We start from the raw sequence: 21,226 nt of genomic DNA, 5'->3' as shown, positions 1-21,226 counted from the left end.
CCATCCCATTCCACCCCCTGGCATGGCAGGGACACCTCCCACTGTCCCAGGCTGCTCCAAACCCTGTCCCACCTGGTCTTGGGATCCAGGGACAGCCTCAGCTGCTCCAGGGCCTGCCCACCCTCACAACAAAGAATTCTGAATATTTGGTCTAAATCTAAACCTGTGGCTAAATCCTGGTGTGCCTCACATGCCAGGAGCAGGAACCCCAGCGTGTGGGATCAGGGGGGACAATCTGCAGCTGTAGATCCTGAAGACTCAGCACCAAAGGGCTGGCAGAGGCTGGACCTGTACACCCAGTGCTCAAATGACCCTGAGGGGTGGCAGGGGGAAAGAAGAGGGGATGAAAAGTGTTCCTGCTGCTGCTTCCAGAGAGAGGGGAGTGTGCAAATGCAGGCAAAGTGCCTCTTTTTGGGAAGGGAGAGCTTTGATCCAGCAAAGATGGGCAGAGTGTGGATGGAAAGAGTGTGGATGGAAAGAGTGTGAATGGAAAGAGTGTGGATGGACAGGCTGGGGATGGACAGGCTGTGGATGGACAGGCTGGAGATGGACAGGCTGGGGATGGACAGGCTGGGGATGGACAGGCTGGGGATGGACAGTGCGGATGGACAGAGTGTGGATGGACAGAGTGTGGATGGACAGGCTGGGGATGGACAGGCTGGGGATGGACAGTGTGGGTGGACAGGCTGGGGATGGACAGTGTGGGTGGACAGGCTGGGGATGGACAGTGTGGATGGACAGAGTGGATGGACAGGCTGTGGATGGACAGGCTGTGGATGGACAGGCTGTGGATGGACAGGCTGGGGATGGACAGGCTGGGGATGGACAGTGTGGATGGACAGGCTGGGGATGGACAGTGTGGATGGACAGGCTGTGGATGGACAGGCTGGGGATGGACAGTGTGGATGGACAGAGTGGATAGACAGGCTGGGGATGGACAGTGTGGATGGACAGAGTGTGGATGGACAGAGTGTGGATGGACAGAGTGGATAGACAGGCTGGGGATGGACAGTGTGGATGGACAGAGTGTGGATGGACAGAGTGGATGGACAGGCTGGGGATGGACAGTGTGGATGGACAGAGTGTGGATGGACAGAGTGGATGGACAGGCTGGGGATGGACAGTGTGGATGGACAGAGTGTGGATGGACAGAGTGGATGGACAGGCTGTGGATGGACAGTGTGGGTGGACAAGCTGTGGATGGACAGGCTGTGGGCTCTGCTCACTGTCCTGGGCAGCAGGAGTTAATTGCCAGGGCCCTCTCACAGCAGGGACATTTGCCACTGCCTTCTTTTCAAGCTAACATGGAGTTTCCATGTCCCAAGCCCTTTGATGCCTGTCTGAGAACATCAGGGCTCGCTGCTTTCCAAAAGGAGCTCTCCGTGGAAGAGTGATAAATGTACTTAATTTTTGCAGAGCTTGTAGCCTGGTTTTATCCCAGGATCCGTCTCTGGAGGTTTTATTAGCTGATGGTGTCTGAAGGAAAAACTCAAAGCGACTAGACAGGAACAGCCGTGGAATTGATGTAGGAAGCAAGAGCGTGTTTTGGAGATAATGTTTTACGTGCTGAGTTTGGGCAGTGCATTTCCAGTCCTGCTGCAGTTTTACAGCTGCTGCCTGCCAAAAACCCCTCTGGCTGTCCTGCCACTGGGGCAGGGTGTGGGCAGGGATGGGTGCCATGCTCTGGAGCATGGGCTGGAGCATGGGGAGCGGTGACAGTGACAAACACCCTCGTCCCGGCGTGTGGCTCTGATGAACCTGGCGCAGAGGGAGCTCGGCCGGGTGTGCCGAGGCTCCAGGTGTCAGGAGGGGCTCAGGAGCGCTGCTGTGGGGAGATGATCACCCCTCCTTTGAGTCTGGCACGGAGACAATTTGAAAACATGTGTTGATGCGTTCCCAGAGGAAGCCAGGCACTAAATCATCACCTTGCATCCTGCATGCAGATTTGTCCAGGGAACCTATTTAATTAGAGGATAAATTTAGAAATCAATTATTTGCAGAAACAGTTTCTTTCCCTCTAATGAGGCTGCAGGATTCATCCCCCTCTGCCACTTTCCCATGACCTTTGTGTATGCAGATCAAGGGGAAAAGTACTCCATGTCTCTTCTGCCTCGGTGTAGGTGTCCCTTTTTGGGAAAGCTCCTGTACAGCTTTCACTGAGGTTCTTGTTAGGACAGCAAACGAGACCAGGCTGCTGTTGGATCTAATGGTGTGCTAATGGTGGGGGAACCAGATAATGACATGGATTAGCCTTTCCTGCTGGGGAAGGAGACGGGAAGCTGCAGGGAAAAGGCTGGGATGGGGTGCCTGGTGGTGTCTGTGTGTAGTGTCTGCTTCAGGCTTTGGTCTCTGCCGCTTTGTTGCTTCCAATCTCTGACAAATTGCTCAGTTTCTCTTATGCCTTACCCACTTTTAAATGGGGAAAAATTATTTTGCTCCCAGGCTCCGAGAAGCCTTAATAAATTCGGTTGCTTTTATTATTTTGGATTTTAACATCTCCTCATCTTACGCTGCCACTTTCCGAGCCCTGCAGCGACTTTGCTGTGCTCTTACATTGGCTGCTTTGAGTCCAGTTCACTGCAGTGCGAGTCAGTCCAGAGAGAGAGGAGAATTTTCACAGCTAATCTCAGCAAACCTTTTTGCTCCTGGCAGCCTGAGGGTTTGCAGCCTCCGAGGGCAGCCCTTTCCCAGGTGGTTTGTACTGCTCAGCAGGGTCTGGCGATGCCTGGGATGGCATCTTTGGGAGCAGCACTCTGCTCTCCCATAGCCCCCATAGCTGGGCTTCTTTCCTGCAGAACTCTGGTGGTGCTTGGCCAGTGCGAGGATGTCAGAGTGTCCTGGGCTGGAACACCCTGGGGCATTCCTGTCACAGTGTCCTGGGAGCCTTGCTGGGGGCTGGGGTAGGTAAAAAATGCAAGGTTGCTCCTGGCTCAAGGTGTCATAGTCCTAGAGAGAAACAAATTTTCTGTGAGGTTGCAAGAGCTAATTTCTGTAAGAGTGAGCTGGATTTTAGCTTTGTTGAGTAGCCCAAGCAAAACCTGGGTACATGAGTGGTACCTGGGATACCTGGCAGGCTCTAGGAGCTTTTCAGGGAGTGAGCACTCAAAAGCCTCTCCTGGAGAAGAGGTAAGAGTCTCAATCCTTTGGCAACCACTGCCTTGTGTGCCTTGACAGCAGAAGAGGGACCCTGTTGGTGAAGGAGCCCCCATCACGGTCTGGGTGGAGGGGCAGCAGCACCTGGTCATTCCTGGTAATTGATATTTTTGCCATTTTGGGCAAGAACATACCCAGAATTTTCAGGCTATTTGGCTTTTGATGCACCCACCTGGTGCTCCAGAGGCAGAAGATCCCAAGCAGTCCAGCTGCTGTTTTTTCTCCCCTGAAAATACCCAACCTTCTCCCAGATCCTTCTCCCTGGGACAGGACATCCATTTCTCAGCAGGTGGAACTGTGTTAGTGTTTGTAGAAGGCGACCAGACCTCCTCTCTCCTGTTTTTTTCTCCTCCTCTGCCTGTTCCACCTCCCCTTTGGGAGGGCAGGTCCATGGAGGAACCACTGTAGAGAAATTACCTCACAGTCTGAGCAGAGCCCTGAGCTATCAAACTGCCTTATCATTTTAAGAGGTCTGTTTCCCAAAGAGAGGTTTAAAAATGCAGAGGACTTATAAAGCTGCTGGCTGGTTCTAATGGAGCTCGGAGCCGTGCTCACCCCTCGAGGCCAGCGCTCCTCGGCAGCTGTAAAGCAAATGCACCTCTCTGTTTTTTTCCTGGAGCCTCCTGGATCACCCAAGAGTAGTGCAGGATTTACCTTTGAAGCAGCACCTGAAAGCACAAGGAAAAGGAAAGAGACAACTCTTTCCTCATGTCACAGGAGAAAAAGCTGCTGGTCCGTGAAAGCTGCTGCTGTGGCAGTGCACGGGGAAAGCTGGGACAGTCCTCTGTTCCCAGTTACTCCAGATCCTCAAATCTATCAGACAGACCTGATAAATGGGGAGAAAAAAGTCTACCTGAAAGGCACAAGCATTTCACACCATCTCTCTGGCACCTTGCCCTTCACCTCAGCAGAATGCACAGGAGAGGGGCTCTGGCTCTTCAGGTCACATTCCTTCACCTGCTTTTATCTCATGGCATCGTCACAGAATCCCAGGATGAACTAGGTTGGAAAAGACCTTTGAGATCATCAAGTCCAACCCATGACCTAACAGCTCCCCATCAACCAAAGCCCGGCACTGAGTGCCACATCCAGGCTTTGTTTAAACAATTCCAGGGACATTGACTCCAGCACCTCCCTGGGCAGATGATTCCAGAGTGCAGTCACACCACGGAGGGGACAGGGCTGAGCACCCCAGCTGCTGCTCCAAGCCCGGGTGTCTCCTCTCTCTGAGAAAGCCTCACCCAGCAGTGTTCTCCCCCTTGCTCTCCCATACCTGGTGCTTCTCATTCCAAGGGAGATGGCTCATCCCTGTGCCAGCAATTCCTGCAGGATCAGATTCCAGCATCCTCTGCCTCTCCCCTTTGGCTCCCAGCGCTGGCCAGGGGGAGCCTCTGCAGACAGGTAGAGATGGAATTGAATGGAAGGGAATTGAAAGTCAAAGGGCCTTGTAATAATTTCAGAGTGCCTGAGGCACCACACGGAAGGCCTGGCATTATAAATAAGGGTAATGTGCTGGAGCTTGAATTGCAATCCAAGCAGCTGCAGGAGCACGCAGAGGGGTTTGTGGAGTCAGAGTGGGGTCTGTGGGCAGCACAGGCAAATCAATATCTGCTCCCTGGTGTGTTCAGGGACCCTGAAGCCGGGGGTTAGACAGGCCAAAGGGAAGTGGGGATGGCACAGAAGGCTCCAGAGCCAAGACCAAGAGAGCAGAGTTGGAGCAGCCCTCTGGCTGTCTGAAGTGTTTCCAGGGGCTGAGGCCTGGAAGGGGCTGACTCTGTCCTCCCTGCTCACCCTGGCTCATATCCCAGGTCATGCATCCAAACTGAAGATGTTTTCCTGTTTTTTGGGTTCCTGTTGAGCTTAGGATCTGCCCTCGCCTTCAGTCACATTCCTCTGGTTGTGGTGAACCCTTTGGTGGCAGTTCCTCCCACAGCTTTGTGTCCTTGAGGTGACTGGTCCCTGGAGCATGCCTGAACCTGGCTGCTTGTTCTTCTCCTTCCAGCAGAGCCTGAAAACAGCCAAACCCACTTCAGTGCAAATCCCATTTTGCCTATCCAAGGTCAGGTGTGTGATGCTGCTGGCAATGAGATGCAGAGAGTGCTCTAGCCTGCGCTTGGTGCCAGCAGGATCCCCCTTGGACCACCCCAAGAGCAGGCTGTCTGCAGTCCTCCTCCATCCAGCATCCTGCCTTGGATCTGGCACTGCTGAGTTAACAGCTGGACTCCATGATCTCAGAGAGATTTTCTAACTCAAACCATTCCACAATTCTGTGTCCATGCAGACCTGCACAGCGCCAGAGCCACCCTTGAAATGCCCTGCAGGTGCAGCACTGTGTTCTCACAGACAGGGCCTTTGAAAGGAGATGATCAGAGGGAGCTTGTCATCTCTTTTTTATTTTTTTTTTTCTCTTTTCTTAAATTTCTGAGCTTCTCTATTACTTTTTATGATCTGCAGCTGCATTTGTGTGCTGCCCCAGGGAGTACTGTGAGTGGAGAGCAGGGGAGGAGGTGTGTAAGGGAAGGAACAGGAGCGGAGGGGAAGGGAAGGAAAAAACCTCAGCTAATGATTCGGATAAAAAACTCCACCACATCGCCACCAAAAGACCCAAACTCTTAGAACTCTTAGGGCCTGTTTGACTGCAGAATAGCCCCCCTGGGAGCATGGGGGAAGCCCCATTTCTAGAGTAATTTTGGAACTAGTCTGCACAGAGTGTGATAATCTATTCCGCAGGGAGCAATCCTGTGCTGGCAAGGGCACTGGGGAGAGCTCTCTGTTTATGACTTTCTGCATAAATTTGCTTTATTAGCATAAGTGGTAGCTAGCACCGAAGAATCTCTAAACTAACACTTTATTGGAGGTTGGCGCCTCTGGAGAACATTAACTCAGGAGAGCCCCTGGGATAAGAGCAGATGGAATGGGGTGGCAGGATGAGGGGTGTGGAAGAAGGGGGCACAAGCTGGGGTTGTGTCTCTGTAAAAGGAAACACAATCACTAAACCAGATCCCCAGCTCTCCCTGTGCCAGATTAATGCTGAGTGGTGCAGGTGGCGTGAGGAAGGCTGGCTGCAGGGTGCAGGTCCTGCTGGGATGGAGCAGGTGGGGAGGAAAAAGGCTGGAGGAGCCTGGATCTGTGCACTGGAAATTACTCACTGGATCCTCACCCATCACCCCAAGCATTTGGTGCTGACAGCAAAAGCTCCCAGCAGGTCTGAGCAGGGCTGGGGAGCCCAGAGGAAGCACAAGGAGGGTTTGGTTATCTGGGGACAGGGAACTTTGTGGGGATGAACTGCTCTAAGTGAAAGGGCTTATTTTAATAATGGCCTTCAAGAATGAAATAAAAATACAGTAATCATGGCAGATTAGCAAGAACAAGGCAATTAAATACAACGCAGGCTTTGTAAAACGCCATGACAGATAAGGCAGGGCTGCAACCTCCCGAGCAAGTGAAGAATATTGAAGCATTGCATGAGGTCGGGGTGGGGGCTGGTGAAGGTTTCAAGCCTGGCAGGCTGCCTTGGAGAAGGCAGAGCTGAAAAGGCTGTCCCTGGCTTCAGTGAGAACAAGGGGGAGAGGAGGGAGGAGGTGGGCAGGGTGTCCAGGAGCCCGAAGGCACGGAGTAACAATGCTGTAACTTTAATATCGGCTGTTTCATTTTCTATTCATCATGCCAGCATAATCTGCTTTTATGGGAATCGTCTTGGTTCCCAACCAAATGCATTTAGGCCCCTTTGCTTTTAAGTTTGATTGTAATACAAGTTGAAGATTTCAATGAAATGTTTATATGTAAGGGTTGGAGCAACAGCAAAGGGAAAAAGGGGATTAGAGAGTTGGTTGGAAGGGATCTTGCTGTCCCCTTCCTTATCCTGGATGGGCACAAGGTCAGAGGCTGAGCCCTGGGAAGAGATTTGTTTGGACTGCTTGTTTGACTTCCAAGGAAAATGCTGAAGACTGTAGGAGTTGTACAAGGCACAGAGCTTGAGGAAGAGCAGAAAAGGCAGAAATGTTCTGTGTGCCTTTTTCTTCCTTTCAGACCATCATCAGGTGATAGCAAAGGCTGGTGGGTGCAATAGCAAATATCTGTCTCCTCTCTGCTGAGCACAGTGAGCAGGTAGGAAGGTGCATGGCAGATGTTTGATGATCTGTTTGGCTGTTTTACTTGGTGTTTTACCCACAAAGGAGTGTTTGAACCCCATTTGATAGCTCCCCATCCGCTAGATACTGAGATTTTTAACAGCTATAGACCACAAGTGCTTTTCCATTGCTGCACATTTAAAACTTTAACCGCATCTCATTCGGTTTTGGTGCAGGAATGCCCTTAATTTGTTCCAAAAGTGTTTGAAAGCTCTGATAACAGGCAATCTTGCTGCAGACTATTACATTCTGCCTGATGGACGGGCTCTCACCACTGTAACTACAGCAGATAGTGGAGTGACAATGCGTGTCCAGTGAAACACGGGCAGTGCAATATTAGTGTCGAGTATATGAGGCCAAGAAACATCCCTGTGTTTGGGGATTGAGGGATTCTGCAGCTACAGGGCTTGAAAAAGCTTTTTTAAAATTATTCTTTTTTTGTGAGGGAGGGTGGTGGTGTCCTGGGGGTGCTGGGGTGGTAACCAGGTGCCCTGAAATGAGAGCACAAGCACACAAGTGTTTATAAGTGTGTGGGAATGGGTGCCCAGGCTTGGCAAGTCCGTGTTTGTCACAAATTGCCTGGCTGCTGGGCTTGCTTAAAATTGTGAAATGAATGTTAAATTGAAGTTTCTACTTTTGGAAGAGACCTTTTGAAAATGAAACAGGCTTATCTTCAGTCTAGGCTAAAATCCAAAAAATTGCCTATATTTCAGAACTCCTGAGAAATGTTCTCCATGATCCTCTTAAACATCCCATGCAAAAATGTGTGTGTAAGGGAAAAAATTTGGAGGAAGTTGACCCTGGAGGTTTTTTTCCTTGCTTCCCTAATGTGATGTAGCCTTTGGAACTGTAGCAGTGGGGTCCTGGTAGCATGCACAGGGTCTGTGCTGTGGGCTGGGTGATATAACCTCCTTCCTGAGCTCTTTAGAGAAGCTCTGCTGCAGGATGTGTGTGTGATGAGTGTGGAATACTGTAAATCATCTGGGTGACTGTCCCTCTGGACAGAATTAAGATTATGGCTTTGCATAACAGAGTCTCTCCCTTGATGTCTCCGTGCTCTCCCATGGTCTGTTTGCCTCTGTGGATGATCTTGAATTTCTGCTGCAAAGCTGAGTGAGTGCTTTTGCTCCTAAAAGTAGCATTTGTTTTGATTTTAATTAGACAAGGCGATGCTTTTTAGTACAGACCTTTGAAGTATTGCTGGGAAGATGACTGCAATTAAGCAGCCTTGATATTTCTCTCATTTTTGTTCTTATTTTTACTGCTATAAGAAACCTTCTGCTTGAGCGTTGTTTGGAGGGGAGAGACACAGGATTCATTCCATGAGGTCCCCAGGTCTTGAAGGAGCTGCAGGGCTGCTGGGATTTACAGTTTCCAGAGTACAAGCAACACCCTCTTGCTGCTGATTTGCTCCAGCAAAGAGTCTTTTGTGAAAGGAGAGGAGGGTCATTAGCAGGATGTCAGGGCAGTGACAGGGATGTGACAGGGAGCTCGTGCATCCCCTCCCAAGCACAAGTGTGGGCTCTTGATGGGTCCATGTGTGGTCAGGAGCTGTTTGGTTTTTCTCTATTGAGTGCTCAGGTGTGCACAGGGGTGGGGATAAGGAAGGTGCAGTGCTGAGGGGGGCAGAGGCAATGAGCAAACCCCTCTGGTGAGACAGAGGTGACACGGTGGTGGCTCTGGAGTGTCACCAGTGAGGTGCTGGGGGGGTCTTGTCCCTGTCCTCAGCCCTGTAGGACCTGTGCTGTGGTGGGGTCTTCTCCATGAGCAGGTTGGTTGGCTCTCTTTTGATCCATCTAGGGAAGCCAGGAGCTTGCTCCTGGGAAATATGTTGATTTCAGGGGTGAGAAAAACAGTTCCTGAAGGATTGAGAGGTTTTTTTGTTGTTGTTGTTGTTGGGATGGGACATGGGTTTGTAGAAGTGCAAGTGCATGGTCTTGCAGCCTGAGTGGCTGCTCACCACCCAAGGGTCTTGTTGAAGCTTTGTGTCCTGCAGGGTGTGGGTGGCTCCTCAGGACAGCCTCAGCTGGGATTGTTCCTTCCTTCCTCTCCACTGGGATCTGGAACTGGATGTGCTTTTGCCCAGCTGGGCTCAGGACAATGAAATGCACAGTGCCACCAGCTTTCCCTGGCTGCTTTGCCCTCAGGGGAACAAGCACCATCCTCCCCACTGAGCCTCTGCAGCCAAGGTGGAGGAGGAGAACCTCATCTCTGTTCCCACTGTGGTGCCAGAAGTACCTGAGCTTGTGCTCCTGGCTCTTCTGGGGCAGACACACCTGCAGACAGTGGGTCAGGGGCTGTCAGGCCTGGTCTGTTCCCAAGTAGGAGGGAATTGAATTTGTGACTGCTGAAGCTGTGACCCCAGTGACTAAGAAGACCTGTCTTGCTTCCCATTGCTCATATTGGAGATGGAAAAACAAACACAAAAAAGATGTGGTGGAAGGAGAAATATTTTGGTTCATTTTGTACTAGTATTTTTTATTTTCCATTTTCCATTTTGATTCAGCTGCCAAACCACCAAACCTGTTCCCTGCAGAGATCTGTGTGCAACGTGCTGGGCAGATGTGGAACTGTCAGTGCTCCTGGCCTGCTCAGGAGCTGCAGCTGAGGCTGGGAGCTGCTGCCTTCACAGGGTCTGCAGGTCTGGTCTGCCCTTTGGGTTCTCCAAACCCCAGTTGAGTGCAGTGCCCTAGGTCAGGGAAAGCTGGTGCTGTGTGCTGGGATGCTGCAATCCTGGCTCCCAGGCTGTGCTGGAAATCAGAACTGGATGGGATGTGAAGCCAACAGAAGGTGACTGACAGATGCAGCTCCAATGTCAATAGACATTTGTCAAACCTGGTGGTTTTCCCTTGTTGCTGGAGCTCACGGTCTGTGCTGAGTGTCCCTGTTAAATACAGCTGTGCTGCTGCCACACATCTGGAAGAAGGTTTCCACTGTAAGTGCCAGCAAAGCATGTGCTGGTGTCTGCAGCCTGCCTTGTCTGGCATGGAGTGGCCTCCCTGAGCCATGAAACTCCCTTGGGCTTGGCTGCAGTTCCTTGGGAGCTTGTTCCAGCCTGTTCCCTGGGAAAGCCACAGGAAGTTTAGGGTATCCTGTGTGATTCACTGTTCTTGCCTTCCTTTTCTAGAAATCCCAATGCACTCTGTAGCCCCTTGCTTTTTATTAAGGAAGACAGATATTTCTGTTTGTATATAGGAGAAGTAACAGGTAGAGGCTAAAATGAAATAGAAGCAGTTCTGGGGATAAGACTCGAAAATTCCAATTTCCTTCATCACTTAGAACAACACCTTTGGGCATCATGGGGGAGACTGACCCTCAGCTGTGTGTTGTGTCCCTGCAGAGATGTCGGGGACCGTGTCGGACATTTCGCTGGTGCACTGGAAGCAGCAGTGGCTGGAGAATGGCACCCTGTACTTCCACGTGTCCATGAGCAGCGCTGAGCAGCTCTCCAGGGCCACCCCCCCCAGCCTCCAGGAGCCCTCGGAGATCGTGGAGGAGCAGATGCACATCCTTCATATCTCAGTCATGGTGAGTCCCGGCTGCTGATGGCATCGGAGGGGATGGAGGAGCCCCCTTGGAGGAGGAGGGGGTTGAGGAGCAGGGTGGTGAGTCTGGTTTGCAGATGTTTGTGTCCCTTCTTGGGCTGGGTCTCCAGCCTGTGTTTGAATGGGCCAGGTGAAAAAAAAAGAAGAAGTAAAAGAATGCTTGGTCTTCTAAGAAAATAAAATAAAGCCAAAGAGTGTGGGGAAGAAGCTGTTGGGAGGGTAACGAGGATCCTTGTGGTTGCTCCTGTCCGTGCTGGAAAGTGGTGAGGTGTGAGTGGAGTATTTCTGTTCAGTCTTTGTGTTTGGGCATTGTGCAAAGGCAAGATTTTGGGCTTTCATTCTGAAGTTGATCTTTGAAGTGAGTAAGGGCTGCAGCATTTCTTGCAAAGGACAAGTCTGACCTAAAAGCAAAAAGATGATCCAGTGCTCTGAATGTCTCCATCTGGGGTGTTTGTGACCTTTTATTAATGCGCTGTTTATGTGCTGTGTTGCCTTTTAAAGTTTCAGTATCTGATGAGGTGGTTGCCTACGTGTTTGGATCTGCTCCATGGTTCCTCCGTGCTTTAGAGCTCCATCTGTAAAACGGGATTCAGTGCATTGTCCCTTCAATCCCACTGGGATAAGATACAGAGAAAGAGAAGTTAGGTTGGTATATGCAGTGTCTATGCCTGCCATTCATCTGTCAAAGCAAGTCTTTTATGGGACTGGGGATCCACCACAGCGACCGCCTGCAAAAGGTGAATCTGTTCATCTCTTAGAATCTGGGTCATCTCCACAGCTTCTGTCTTTACTTTTGGAAGGAGGAGCACAAACAATGGCTGCACAAAACCTTGATATTTTTATTTTTTATTGGAACAAGGAGCTATTTGGCTTTTACAACTTAAATCTGTTGGGTTTTTTTGAGTGTCTCGTCAGCAGAGCTTTAGATCTGGCACTGAATGCATGTGAGAAGGGAGAGAAACTTTGCATTAAGGCTGCTGGGCAAGATAAGGTGCAGCATGGCAGAAAAGAAAGGAGTTGGGGGCTGTTTTTTACTCAGTTGGATATGGAGTTGATATAAGGAATGGTTTTATGTCCTGCTAAAATTATCCATGGGATGGGGTGTTGGAGAGGGGGAAAGGGTTAGAACTTCATACTTGGAAAATGAGCCTGAAAACATAAGTGAGAGACAGAACAAAGAAAGAAAACAGCACAGCATTTGTGGGTGTGAAAAGCTCCATCCCTGGCAGGAGGTTTGAGTGTGGGATTGTTTGGCTGTTGTGGGCAAACCTGAGCACTGGAGAACTGCCCTGTGTCTGTGGGGTGACATTTCTCTGCAGCCTGGTGATTCCTGCTTGAAAAGCAGATTTTCTGTGCTGGGAGAGATTCAGTCCTGGCCCAAAGCTCTTGCTGAAGATGGTCTCTAAAATACAGCAAATGATTATAATGACTGGATGATTGGAAAGTTCCTTTGAGAAGCTCCTGGCCAGAGCCTTCCTTGGCTGCACCTTGGAATGCGGGAGCAGTGCTGCTCATGGACATGTGAGCACAGGAATGGCACAGGAATGGCACAGGGATGGCACAGGGATGGCACAGGAATGGCACAGGGATGACACAGGAATGGAACAGGAATGGAACAGGAATGGCACAGGGATGGCACAGGAATGGCACAGGAATGGCACAGGGATGGCACAGGGATGGCACAGGGATGGCACAGGGATGGCACAGGAATGGCACAGGGATGGCACAGGAATGGCACAGGAATGGCACAGGAATGACACAGGGATGACACAGGAATGGCACAGGGATGACACAGGAATGGAACAGGAATGGAACAGGAATGGCACAGGAATGGCACAGGGATGACACAGGGATGACACAGGAATGGCACAGGAATGACACAGGAATGGCACAGGGATGACACAGGGATGACACAGGAATGGCACAGGAATGGCACAGGAATGGCACAGGAATGGCTTTGGCCTCTAATCCCAGGTTAGCCAGTGAAGATGTGCTTTGCCAATGGTGTGGGAGCACCCATTGCTTTGTTTTGAGACTCAGTCCCTGCCCTGTACCTCTCTTCCCTTCTGCAAAAGCAGCAGGAGAACAGGAGAGGAGTTGTTCCTGCCACACAGTCAGCTGTAATTCCACTGTCCTTATAAATCCTGACATTCCCTGAAGCTGGAGCTGAGGTCCTGGGCATGGATCTGGGTCTGGGATGGGGCCTGGGCTGCACATGTGTTCCTGGGGAGGCAGGAGCCCTGCAGATCTCTTTCCTGGGTCGGGATTGCAGCACAGGCTTGAAACTTTGCCCAGATTTTTCAGAAGGTTCATTAACTTTCTGAGTGAACCCGAGCCAAGTTTTGAGTTACCAGCAAAGATGATTCTGTTTTGTTGGTTTATTGGGTTTTTTGGGTTTTTTTTCTCCCTTGAGGCCTCATGGAGTTCTGTAGGGGAAATAAAATGGGCACATCTCTTTGTTTCTTGGGTGGAGTATTTCACCCAGGTCCCGTGCTGCTTTCCCACTCCTTTATTTCTCTTCTTGACCCCAGCTGGAGCACATCCAGAGGGCCCCCATCACCTCAGCTCTCCTAGCCCAGCAGTGGGGTTCCCTGGCTGTGCTGGGGGGTCCTGGGTACCCCTCCTGTCCCCACACCCTCTATATCCGTATCCCTTTTGCCTCAGGATACAACCTGTGTCCTCCTTCCCAGCTTCCCAAATGTTTTTCCTTCCTCTTCCTACCATGAAGCCCAACATCTCCTGTGTGCTTTCTATAAAATAAACACCATCACTGCTAGGGACAAAATTCCAACCCACCCCATGCTGCCTTGGCATTCAGGCTCTTTGTGCCCTGTCCATCATCAGCCCAGCATCCTGCCCCAGGGGACAGGAGGGACATGGAAAGTGCTTCCTTCATCTCCTTTAAGTGGCTCTAACGCTTGCTTTTACCTCTCTCCTCGTGCTCCAGGTGATTTATAGGAGCTGGGGAAGGTTTGCCTGGAGGATTTGGTGAGCTCCTCTCTTCAGGAGTGCTCGGAACAGTTTTTGGGCAGTGAGACATCGCCAAGGCAGGAACTGCTTGGATTTCTCTGGGTGTTTATGGCCAGGGGAGCTCCTGCTCTGCCTCTAAAGCCAAGACCCTCTCTGTGCTGCATGGGGGCTCCAGAGAGGTGCAAATCCTGGCTTTACTCCTCCTTCCAGTGACTCTGGCTGTCAGTCCATGCCTTACAGCTTTGGGATTGGTTTCCTTCTGTGGCCCATGTCCCTGTGGCCACCACCTACCCCTGCAAAGCACTGACTGGCTCCTTCACACCTCCCTTCCTGAGCTCAAGGACATATCTGACAGCAACATAATACTTAATTTTTATTTTTTTTCCTTTCCTAACTGATTTTTCTTAATCTCTCCCCAATGAGACATAACATTAATTACTGCAGTTAAAGGGAATTCTGTCTCGATTACTCTCTGCCACCCATTTCCTCTTGGCTTGAGTGTCTGAAATTTGTCTCCCAAATGAAAAGAAGGGAAAAAGGGAAAAGAAAAACAAATATGCAAATGCAATATTTTACTTATTTACCTTTTTTTTTAAGCACAGTGTCAAGTAGAAAGGAATCAATATTTTTGTCATTATGCCTGTTGTGTTTTTTCACCATAATCTCAGCTGTCATTTGGGTTTAATTGTGTTGTTTCCTGTTGTGTGGAAGTAAATCTTATCTGTTTTGGATTAAAATTCAATGAAGGTCACAGCAGCTCGAAAACTTACCAGGCTGCAGCAATTAATGTTCATTTGGCTTTGATAAATTGGAATGTTCCCCACAATGGGACTGGAGTGGATTTCAGAAGCAATAATTCTTCCATTAACTCAATGATTCCCTGCGTGATGGAGCGTCTTGTCACTGCTCTGTTTGTCATCTGTCACTTCAAGGATCTGGGCATATGCCTGATATGATTTATCATGATTATTGGGGCTGCTTGTGTCAAAACATTTTAAACCACTAATTATTCCAGCCTTGTAAATTGCTGAATTTAACAAAACATAAGAGAGATTTATTTTTTTGTTTTTCCACACCCGCCGTGTGTCCCAGTTTAATTATTGCTCTGTGTGGTGCTAAATCCAGCCCTGGGGCCGTGTCTGGAGACTTTGGCCAAAGAGGGGGATTGTTTTTCAGGCTCTGAGGGGTGAAGGGGTGGGACAGACAGGTTTTGTCTCTGCATTGACCCTTTGATCAGGCACCAGTGGGGCCACGACACCCTGTGAGTGCTGGGATGAAGGTTTGGGAAGAGGATGAAAAGCCTCATCCCATCCTGCTGGTGGAGGGATGGGATTTCCTCTCTTGTGAGTGATGCCAGTAAAAGTCTTGGCTGTGGGATACCAGAGCCAGGACCATCCCTGCATGATGGGAGGTTTAGAAACGTGCTCTGTGCTGCCTCTGCTCCAGCTCCAGCAGAAATAAACTGGGTTTTTTGGAGAGTGATCATGAGGAAAAGCCTTGTTGCATCTCATGCCATCACCTTGCAAAAGACCTTTAAAGTGACTGGAGTAAAAGGTGACCAGACCTCATCAGACTATTAAAAAAAAGTAAAAAAAACCCTACTATTTTTTATTTTTAGTGCCCACTTTCTGCTGGCTGTGCTGGCAGCAGACAAGTTATCTGCTTTAGGCTTCTAGGTCTCCCAGAGGATTTTCTTTAACTTGTATTTGTGGAGTTTCCTTTTTTCTTCTTGTTCCCATACATCCTGATTTTTCCCTAATGATCAGCTGCTGGTCCTGTGCTCCATCAGCCCCTGAGCTGGGTGTAAATTGTGGTCTTAAACTCTTCCTCTGCTCTCACATCCTGCTCTGAAGTGGAGCTGGGAAGGAATCCTGTGTCCCCTGTGGTGTGTCTGTCCTTGGGGCTGCCTCAGGCTGGGGCAGCTCTCCAGTTCTTTAAGGAATCTCCAAGAGCAAGTTTTTAGGAGCTGTGATCACCTTTAGGAAAAAAAAAAAAAATCTCCCCTGTGAGGGTGGGCAGTGCCTGGCACAGGGTGCCCAGAGCAGCTGTGGCTGCCCCTGGATCCCTGGCAGTGCCCAAGGCCAGGCTGGATGGGGCTTGGGGCAATCTGGGACAGTGGAAGGTGTCTCTGCCATGGCAGGGCTGGGACTGGATGGGCTTTAAGGCCCCTCCTAACCCAGGCCACTCCATGATTCTATAGTTGCTCACCTTCCCACAGGTGAATATAACATCATACCAGTGCAACTGGGCTCATCCCAGCTTGAATGGGAGGGGAGAGGAGGCTGGAACCCTTTTCAGAGCTGGGCTGATTGCCATTGTCCCCAGCTCTCTGAGGATCACTCCAGATGCTGTGGGCTTTGGGCACCTCCCCACTGGGGCTCCTTCAGCCCCAGCCTTCCCTCAGATTGGCCATTCTTTGTGGGGTGCCTTGTTTCCCTCCCCAGCAGTGTTTTGTCCTCCTTGGTGAAAACCTCCCACTGGGTTCCATTCCCTCCCCAGTGCTGTGTCCTGTGGGATTGCTGGACCTGGCTTCTCCAGAGATGCAAAACGCTTCTTGAGCCTTCCTCTGGCTCCTTGCAGCTTCTCTTGCTGATGGCAGCACTGGAGCTCCTGTCAGCCAGCTCAATGGGAGAAAAAAACCCTGGTGTGACATGAGTAATGAGGTAGTGAAGAAGGCACAACATCTGTGTCATCATTTCTGCACCAGGAGGTCAACCAGATTCATCAAACATGCACTTCCAGCTTGTGATGTGTTTAGAAATTAATTAAGATAGGGGCAGAATTGCTGCTGCAGCAGATTTTCTTATCTGAAAGGTATTAAAAAGCTAAATTGATCTCCAATGAGCTGTTTTTATTAGAAAACAAAACCTAAAAGAGAAGCTCTGAACCCCCTGGGTTCAGCATATCCCTGTGAGAATCATGTGTGGGGAGAGGAGAAGGAGCTGCCCACCCTGATGTGGAGGTGGACTAAGCATCCCCAAATCCCTGGGATGGGCATGGGAGCAGCAGGCTCTGTGCTGATGGCAAACCAAACAATCCTCAGCCCATCACCAATCCTCCCCAGGCTGCTGAAGGTGGCCCTCAGTTGTTTCCTGAGCTCCTTCAGGGTGGCCAGAGGGGCTGGTGGGATCTCTGCTGGGTGGGGTGGCTCAGGGCAGAGGGGCTGAGTGCCTGCAGGCTCCGTGGCTCAGGGGACTGCAGCTCAGCCCAGCTGGAAGCTGAAGTCACCGGTCATGTGGGACCACCCTGGTACACAGGGGAGGTGTTGCTGGTCCTTGCTGGAAGAAATTCCCACTCCTCTCACCCTGCCACTGTCGTGGCATCTGCTCTTTCCCAGGATGGGACATTCTTTGGCCTCAAGTTGCATTTCCATTTTAATGTGCCATTAACCAACTTCTTGCTGTCTGGGAGGAGACTCTTTAATCCACCTTTCCCCTCCTCTCCACTCTCCTTTGCAGAGCCGGTGTAAAACAGGGACTAACTGTAGTTAATGATGTGCTCTGATATTTAGGGAATTCATTTTAGGGGGATTTGTCTTCAAATTGTCACTTTTGTGACAATGGCACCTGTTATGTTAATCATTTTTCACCAATCTCTGTTTTCCACCTTAGCTCCAGTGAATACATTAGACCCTTTAAGTCTTTCTCTCCATCAGACTTTTTCCACCCCACTGTGTTAAAATATGTAACTGGAGTATTTGATTTGCATCTCTGATAAAGGAAGGCTGAATAAATGCTCTCAGTTAATCTGAACTGAGCAGCAAACTTAACTTTCTCATCTCATCTCCAGAGCAATTGAAGTTGGTACTGGGGGGGAAAGCAGCCATGGGAAGCGCTGGGAAGGGGTTTGGTTTTTGCAGATGGCATTGATGGTGTGGGAGGGATCTGCAGCCTGAGACAATTTCCCCAGGCTCCACGTGCTCGATCGAGGATGGAAGGGAAAACGTAAAAACTCCCATTGGAAAAGTGGCCGGTGTTGTCAGGGGGTGTGAGAGCTGGCAAGGGGATGCTGAAGTCGTGAAGAGATGAAGGAAAAAACGCCAGAGGGAAGGTTTTGGGAATGAGTGAGAAGCACCAGAGCAGTGTGAGCTTGTGGCACGGGGTGGGACACGCTCTACGCCTGCCTTCGCCTCCGGGCCGGGTCCCTCTGCACTGCCAGCTGCACTGAGAGGGTATTTTTATGTTTGCTGATCGCAGAGACTTGTTTTGAACTTGTTCCCTTCCTTCCTTCTCCACACTCTTCCCCTTCCCACCATCTGTCTGGGATAAATACTCACACCCACAGCGCTGCAGGGTGTAGCTGGTGGCCTGACCTTTTGGTGGTGGTTTGTATTTTTTCCCAGTGTGGGACAAGCAGATGGAAACCCAGGCTTCAGTGGGGTAGCTCTGCCTCAGCTCCTGCTTTCCATCCCTCTCCTCCACAGGTTGGTTCTCACCGAGCTGCTGGGCTCCTGGAGAGAGCAGCTCCACGTGGGAGCCCCGTGCTAATCCTGTGTGTAAAGTGCTGGGAGTACAGGGCTGGTACCTTTGAAACATTGACGTAAACACAGAAATGCTTTGCAACTCCCAGCCTGGATCTAATTGCTTTAAACTGCCAGGCTCCAAAGTACATATGGCATTAAAACTGTCAGGAAATGTTATTCCAGGAAAACTCCTGTGGATGCTGCCTTCTCCAGTGATGGCTGGGTGTGGGTGGGCCCTGGCTCCGAGGTAGTACCTCGCAATGGAGAGTGTTTTCCTGGGATGCAGACCTGGGGATGCTGGCAGGGTGGAGGGTGTTGTCTCCTCACTGGTGAGGCTGTGCTGGTGGATACCTGTCACTCTTTAGTCCCAGCAGGAATATGATAATCTCCATTTTTCTATTGGTACAATACCCTGACCCGGGGCGAGGAGCCTCACCCAGCTCTCACATCCCCAGGAGGATGCTGTGGGCTTGAAAGCTGGGCTGGTCTTCAGACAAGCAGCAAAATGACTTTTTTTTTCTTTTTTTTTCCCTTTCAAACCTTGTGTTTTCTGCAGCTTTCGCTCCTCTCAGTTGTTACTCGTGTTTGAATGGGAGTTGGAAATGTTTGCATCAGTTCAAGTGTCGGTGTCAGGCGCTGGCTGGTGTGAAGGTGAACTGTGCTCAACCTCACGCAGAACAGCATCAAGGTGGTTGTGAAAGATGTTACACTGCAGCAGCACAAAAGGCTGAATTCTCATTTGATTGGCAAATCCTGAACATTGAGTAAAGTGTTAACGACAGGATGAAATGCAATATCATATTTGTCCCCAGAAATATATTTGCTCTCAGTTTGGGCTTTCCTTTTTTTTTCCCATTTAAAAATAAATTGGACTTGGTTTCAGAAGGCACTGTGATGCCGTGAAAAGGCAGAGCGCTTTTTGTTAAGGGAAGTGTCAGAATGAAATGTTTCTACTCTTCAACACTTTCTATATCCTCCCCAAAACCACTTACACTTTAGTTTCAGCTGATGTGATACTGTCTGAGCAGATAAACCATTCCTGGAAAAAAAAAAAACAACAAACCAAAACCTTTGCAGTCTCTGTGTGGAGTAACTGTGCCTGGAGCAGGGGAGATGTGGTGCTGTGGGTCTGATCATCACCCTGTGAGTGCCTGCAGCCTCTGCAGTGCCTGGCCCCGGGGCAGGGGATGCTCAGACTCCCACCAGCAGTTAACAGCGGGGAGAAACTCAGTATCCATCATTTTCTCTGGCCATCGTTAGGCTGCTCATACAGCAGAGAGTGTTTTTGTGTGTCTCTGGGTCTTGCTGCTTTGGAAGTTGGGCAAAATTCCCACTGGCTTAATTGGGAGCAACATCAGGCCAAGTGTGGTTATTTTTACCTGTCTCTGCTCTCACTCCACCTTCTCCATCCCCACGGATGAGGGGAAACGAGCTCTGTTTCAGCTTTCAAAAGGTCTCTGCCAGCTCCGAGCAGGAGCCTCGGCGTGAAGTGTCATGATGTGCAGCAAAGGAAAAGGGGAAAGAGGAAAAAAAATGGAATGGTGCTTATGGTTAAAATCCAGTTATTACATACTGCAGGAAAATAACTGTTTGTGAAGGGGGCTGGTTGGCTTGGCTTTGCCTCAGGTGGCTGCTTCTGGGGCTGGATTTATGGCAGTGGCTGGAGAGGGAGTGAGTGGGAACATCAGCCCCCAGCCCTGCTGGGATGCACTTGGATTTCAGGGCTTGGATATTTTGTCATTGTGTTTCCCTTTATCCAACAGGAAAACTGGTGGTTTTCCTTTCTAGCTGCCTTCTTTTTAGCTCCTCAGGGGAGAGGAACACTTTTTATTCAGATGGAAGGCAAGGAACCTGCCTGCAGGTGGATGGCAGCAAAACCACCGATGCTTTAGCAGTGTCAGGCGTCTCCATTTCCCTTCCCAGAGCTGGAGCTGGGTAGCAGCTCCTCACCAGCCATTCCTTGGGCAACCTTGAGCTTTCCTGCTGCCCTGGCTGTGGTTTTCCCCATTGCTCCAGACTCGGGCTTAGGGTGAAACCAGCTTGGTGGGAGCAGCAGTTGTTGGGGGAAGAGACAACAGCCCCAGTGTTGATCTTACTGCTTATCTGGCCCCAGGTTACATCCTCTCTCCTCCTGCCACAGCTCCATCCCCACAGCTTGGACATAGCAAAACAAGTAATATTGTTTGTTTTTTTTCTTTCATTTTAGAATTTTGTGATTTTTTCCCTCCATGCTCTTCCTTGGCACGCAGGTCAACAGGGGGAGGGAACTTTCAGCCAAGCTCTCCATCACATGTCCCTTGTTTTTTGTGTGTTATTTTTTCCCCACTGCTGCCCTTGCCAAGGGAAGGACATTGTAGAGCCGCTGAGGCTGGCAGGGGCTGTAACACTGCCTGCCAATAGCCTCGGTGTCTGAAAAGATTTAGGAAATGCAGCTCTAAATTAGCTCCCAAATCATCTTCTTCCCTTTCTCGGGCTGGAGAGCCGCTCAGAGCCCTCCGTGGCTCCCCAGGGAGCATCAGGCTCTGCTGTGGGGCAGAGGACACAGCACGATGCTCCCTTGGCAATAGCAGGAAGAGCCTCAGGGTGGCTCAAGGCAAGCTGGAGCACTCCAGGGACAAATTCCTGTGTCACTCCTCCCAGCACTGCTCCCCTGGCCAGCTCCCTCCTGCTGTAAGCCTGGGCACTCGGGGCTCCTGGCTGTGGGGCTGGAGGGCAGCAGGGGAAGCACAGGGCTGCTGGACATCTGCTGAAAGCCTCCCACGAGAGGTGGGAGCTCCATCCTGTGCTTGCCCCAAGGATGCTGCTGAGAGCAGCCAAGGACACGGACAGGGACATCTGGGGCCAGCAGAAGCTGGAGGAGGGGAGCAGGAGGAGTGCTGGCTCTGTGTCTGCTGGGGAAAGGGACAACCTGTGCCCTGGCCAGCTGTTCCCCTCGAGCACTTCATTTCTGCCCTTGCCAGGTCAGT

At 50.4% G+C, this 21,226-nt stretch overlaps 1 protein-coding gene across 4 annotated transcripts in view; it reads left to right on the top strand.

Moving 5' to 3' along the window:
• Nucleotides 1–21,226, top strand: part of ASTN2 (astrotactin 2) — a 300,670-nt gene that overhangs the window by 39,529 nt on the left and 239,915 nt on the right. For 2 of the 4 annotated variants that reach the window (XM_086857798.1, XM_086857799.1), the window contains exon 2: nucleotides 10,624–10,811. In XM_086857798.1, coding sequence (XP_086713924.1) covers nucleotides 10,624–10,811 — 188 coding nt within the window. Of the gene's footprint in view, nucleotides 1–6,713; nucleotides 7,261–10,623; nucleotides 10,812–21,226 lie in introns of those variants that run through there. The other 2 variants (XM_086857801.1, XM_086857802.1) reach the window with 2 other exon arrangements.

The sequence above is a fragment of the Cyanistes caeruleus genome, chromosome 20 (assembly GCF_971803275.1).
Source record: "Cyanistes caeruleus chromosome 20, bCyaCae1.hap1.1, whole genome shotgun sequence".
In the NCBI taxonomy this organism is placed as follows: Eukaryota; Metazoa; Chordata; class Aves; order Passeriformes; family Paridae; genus Cyanistes; species Cyanistes caeruleus.
This window is presented reverse-complemented; position numbering and strand designations above follow the sequence as displayed.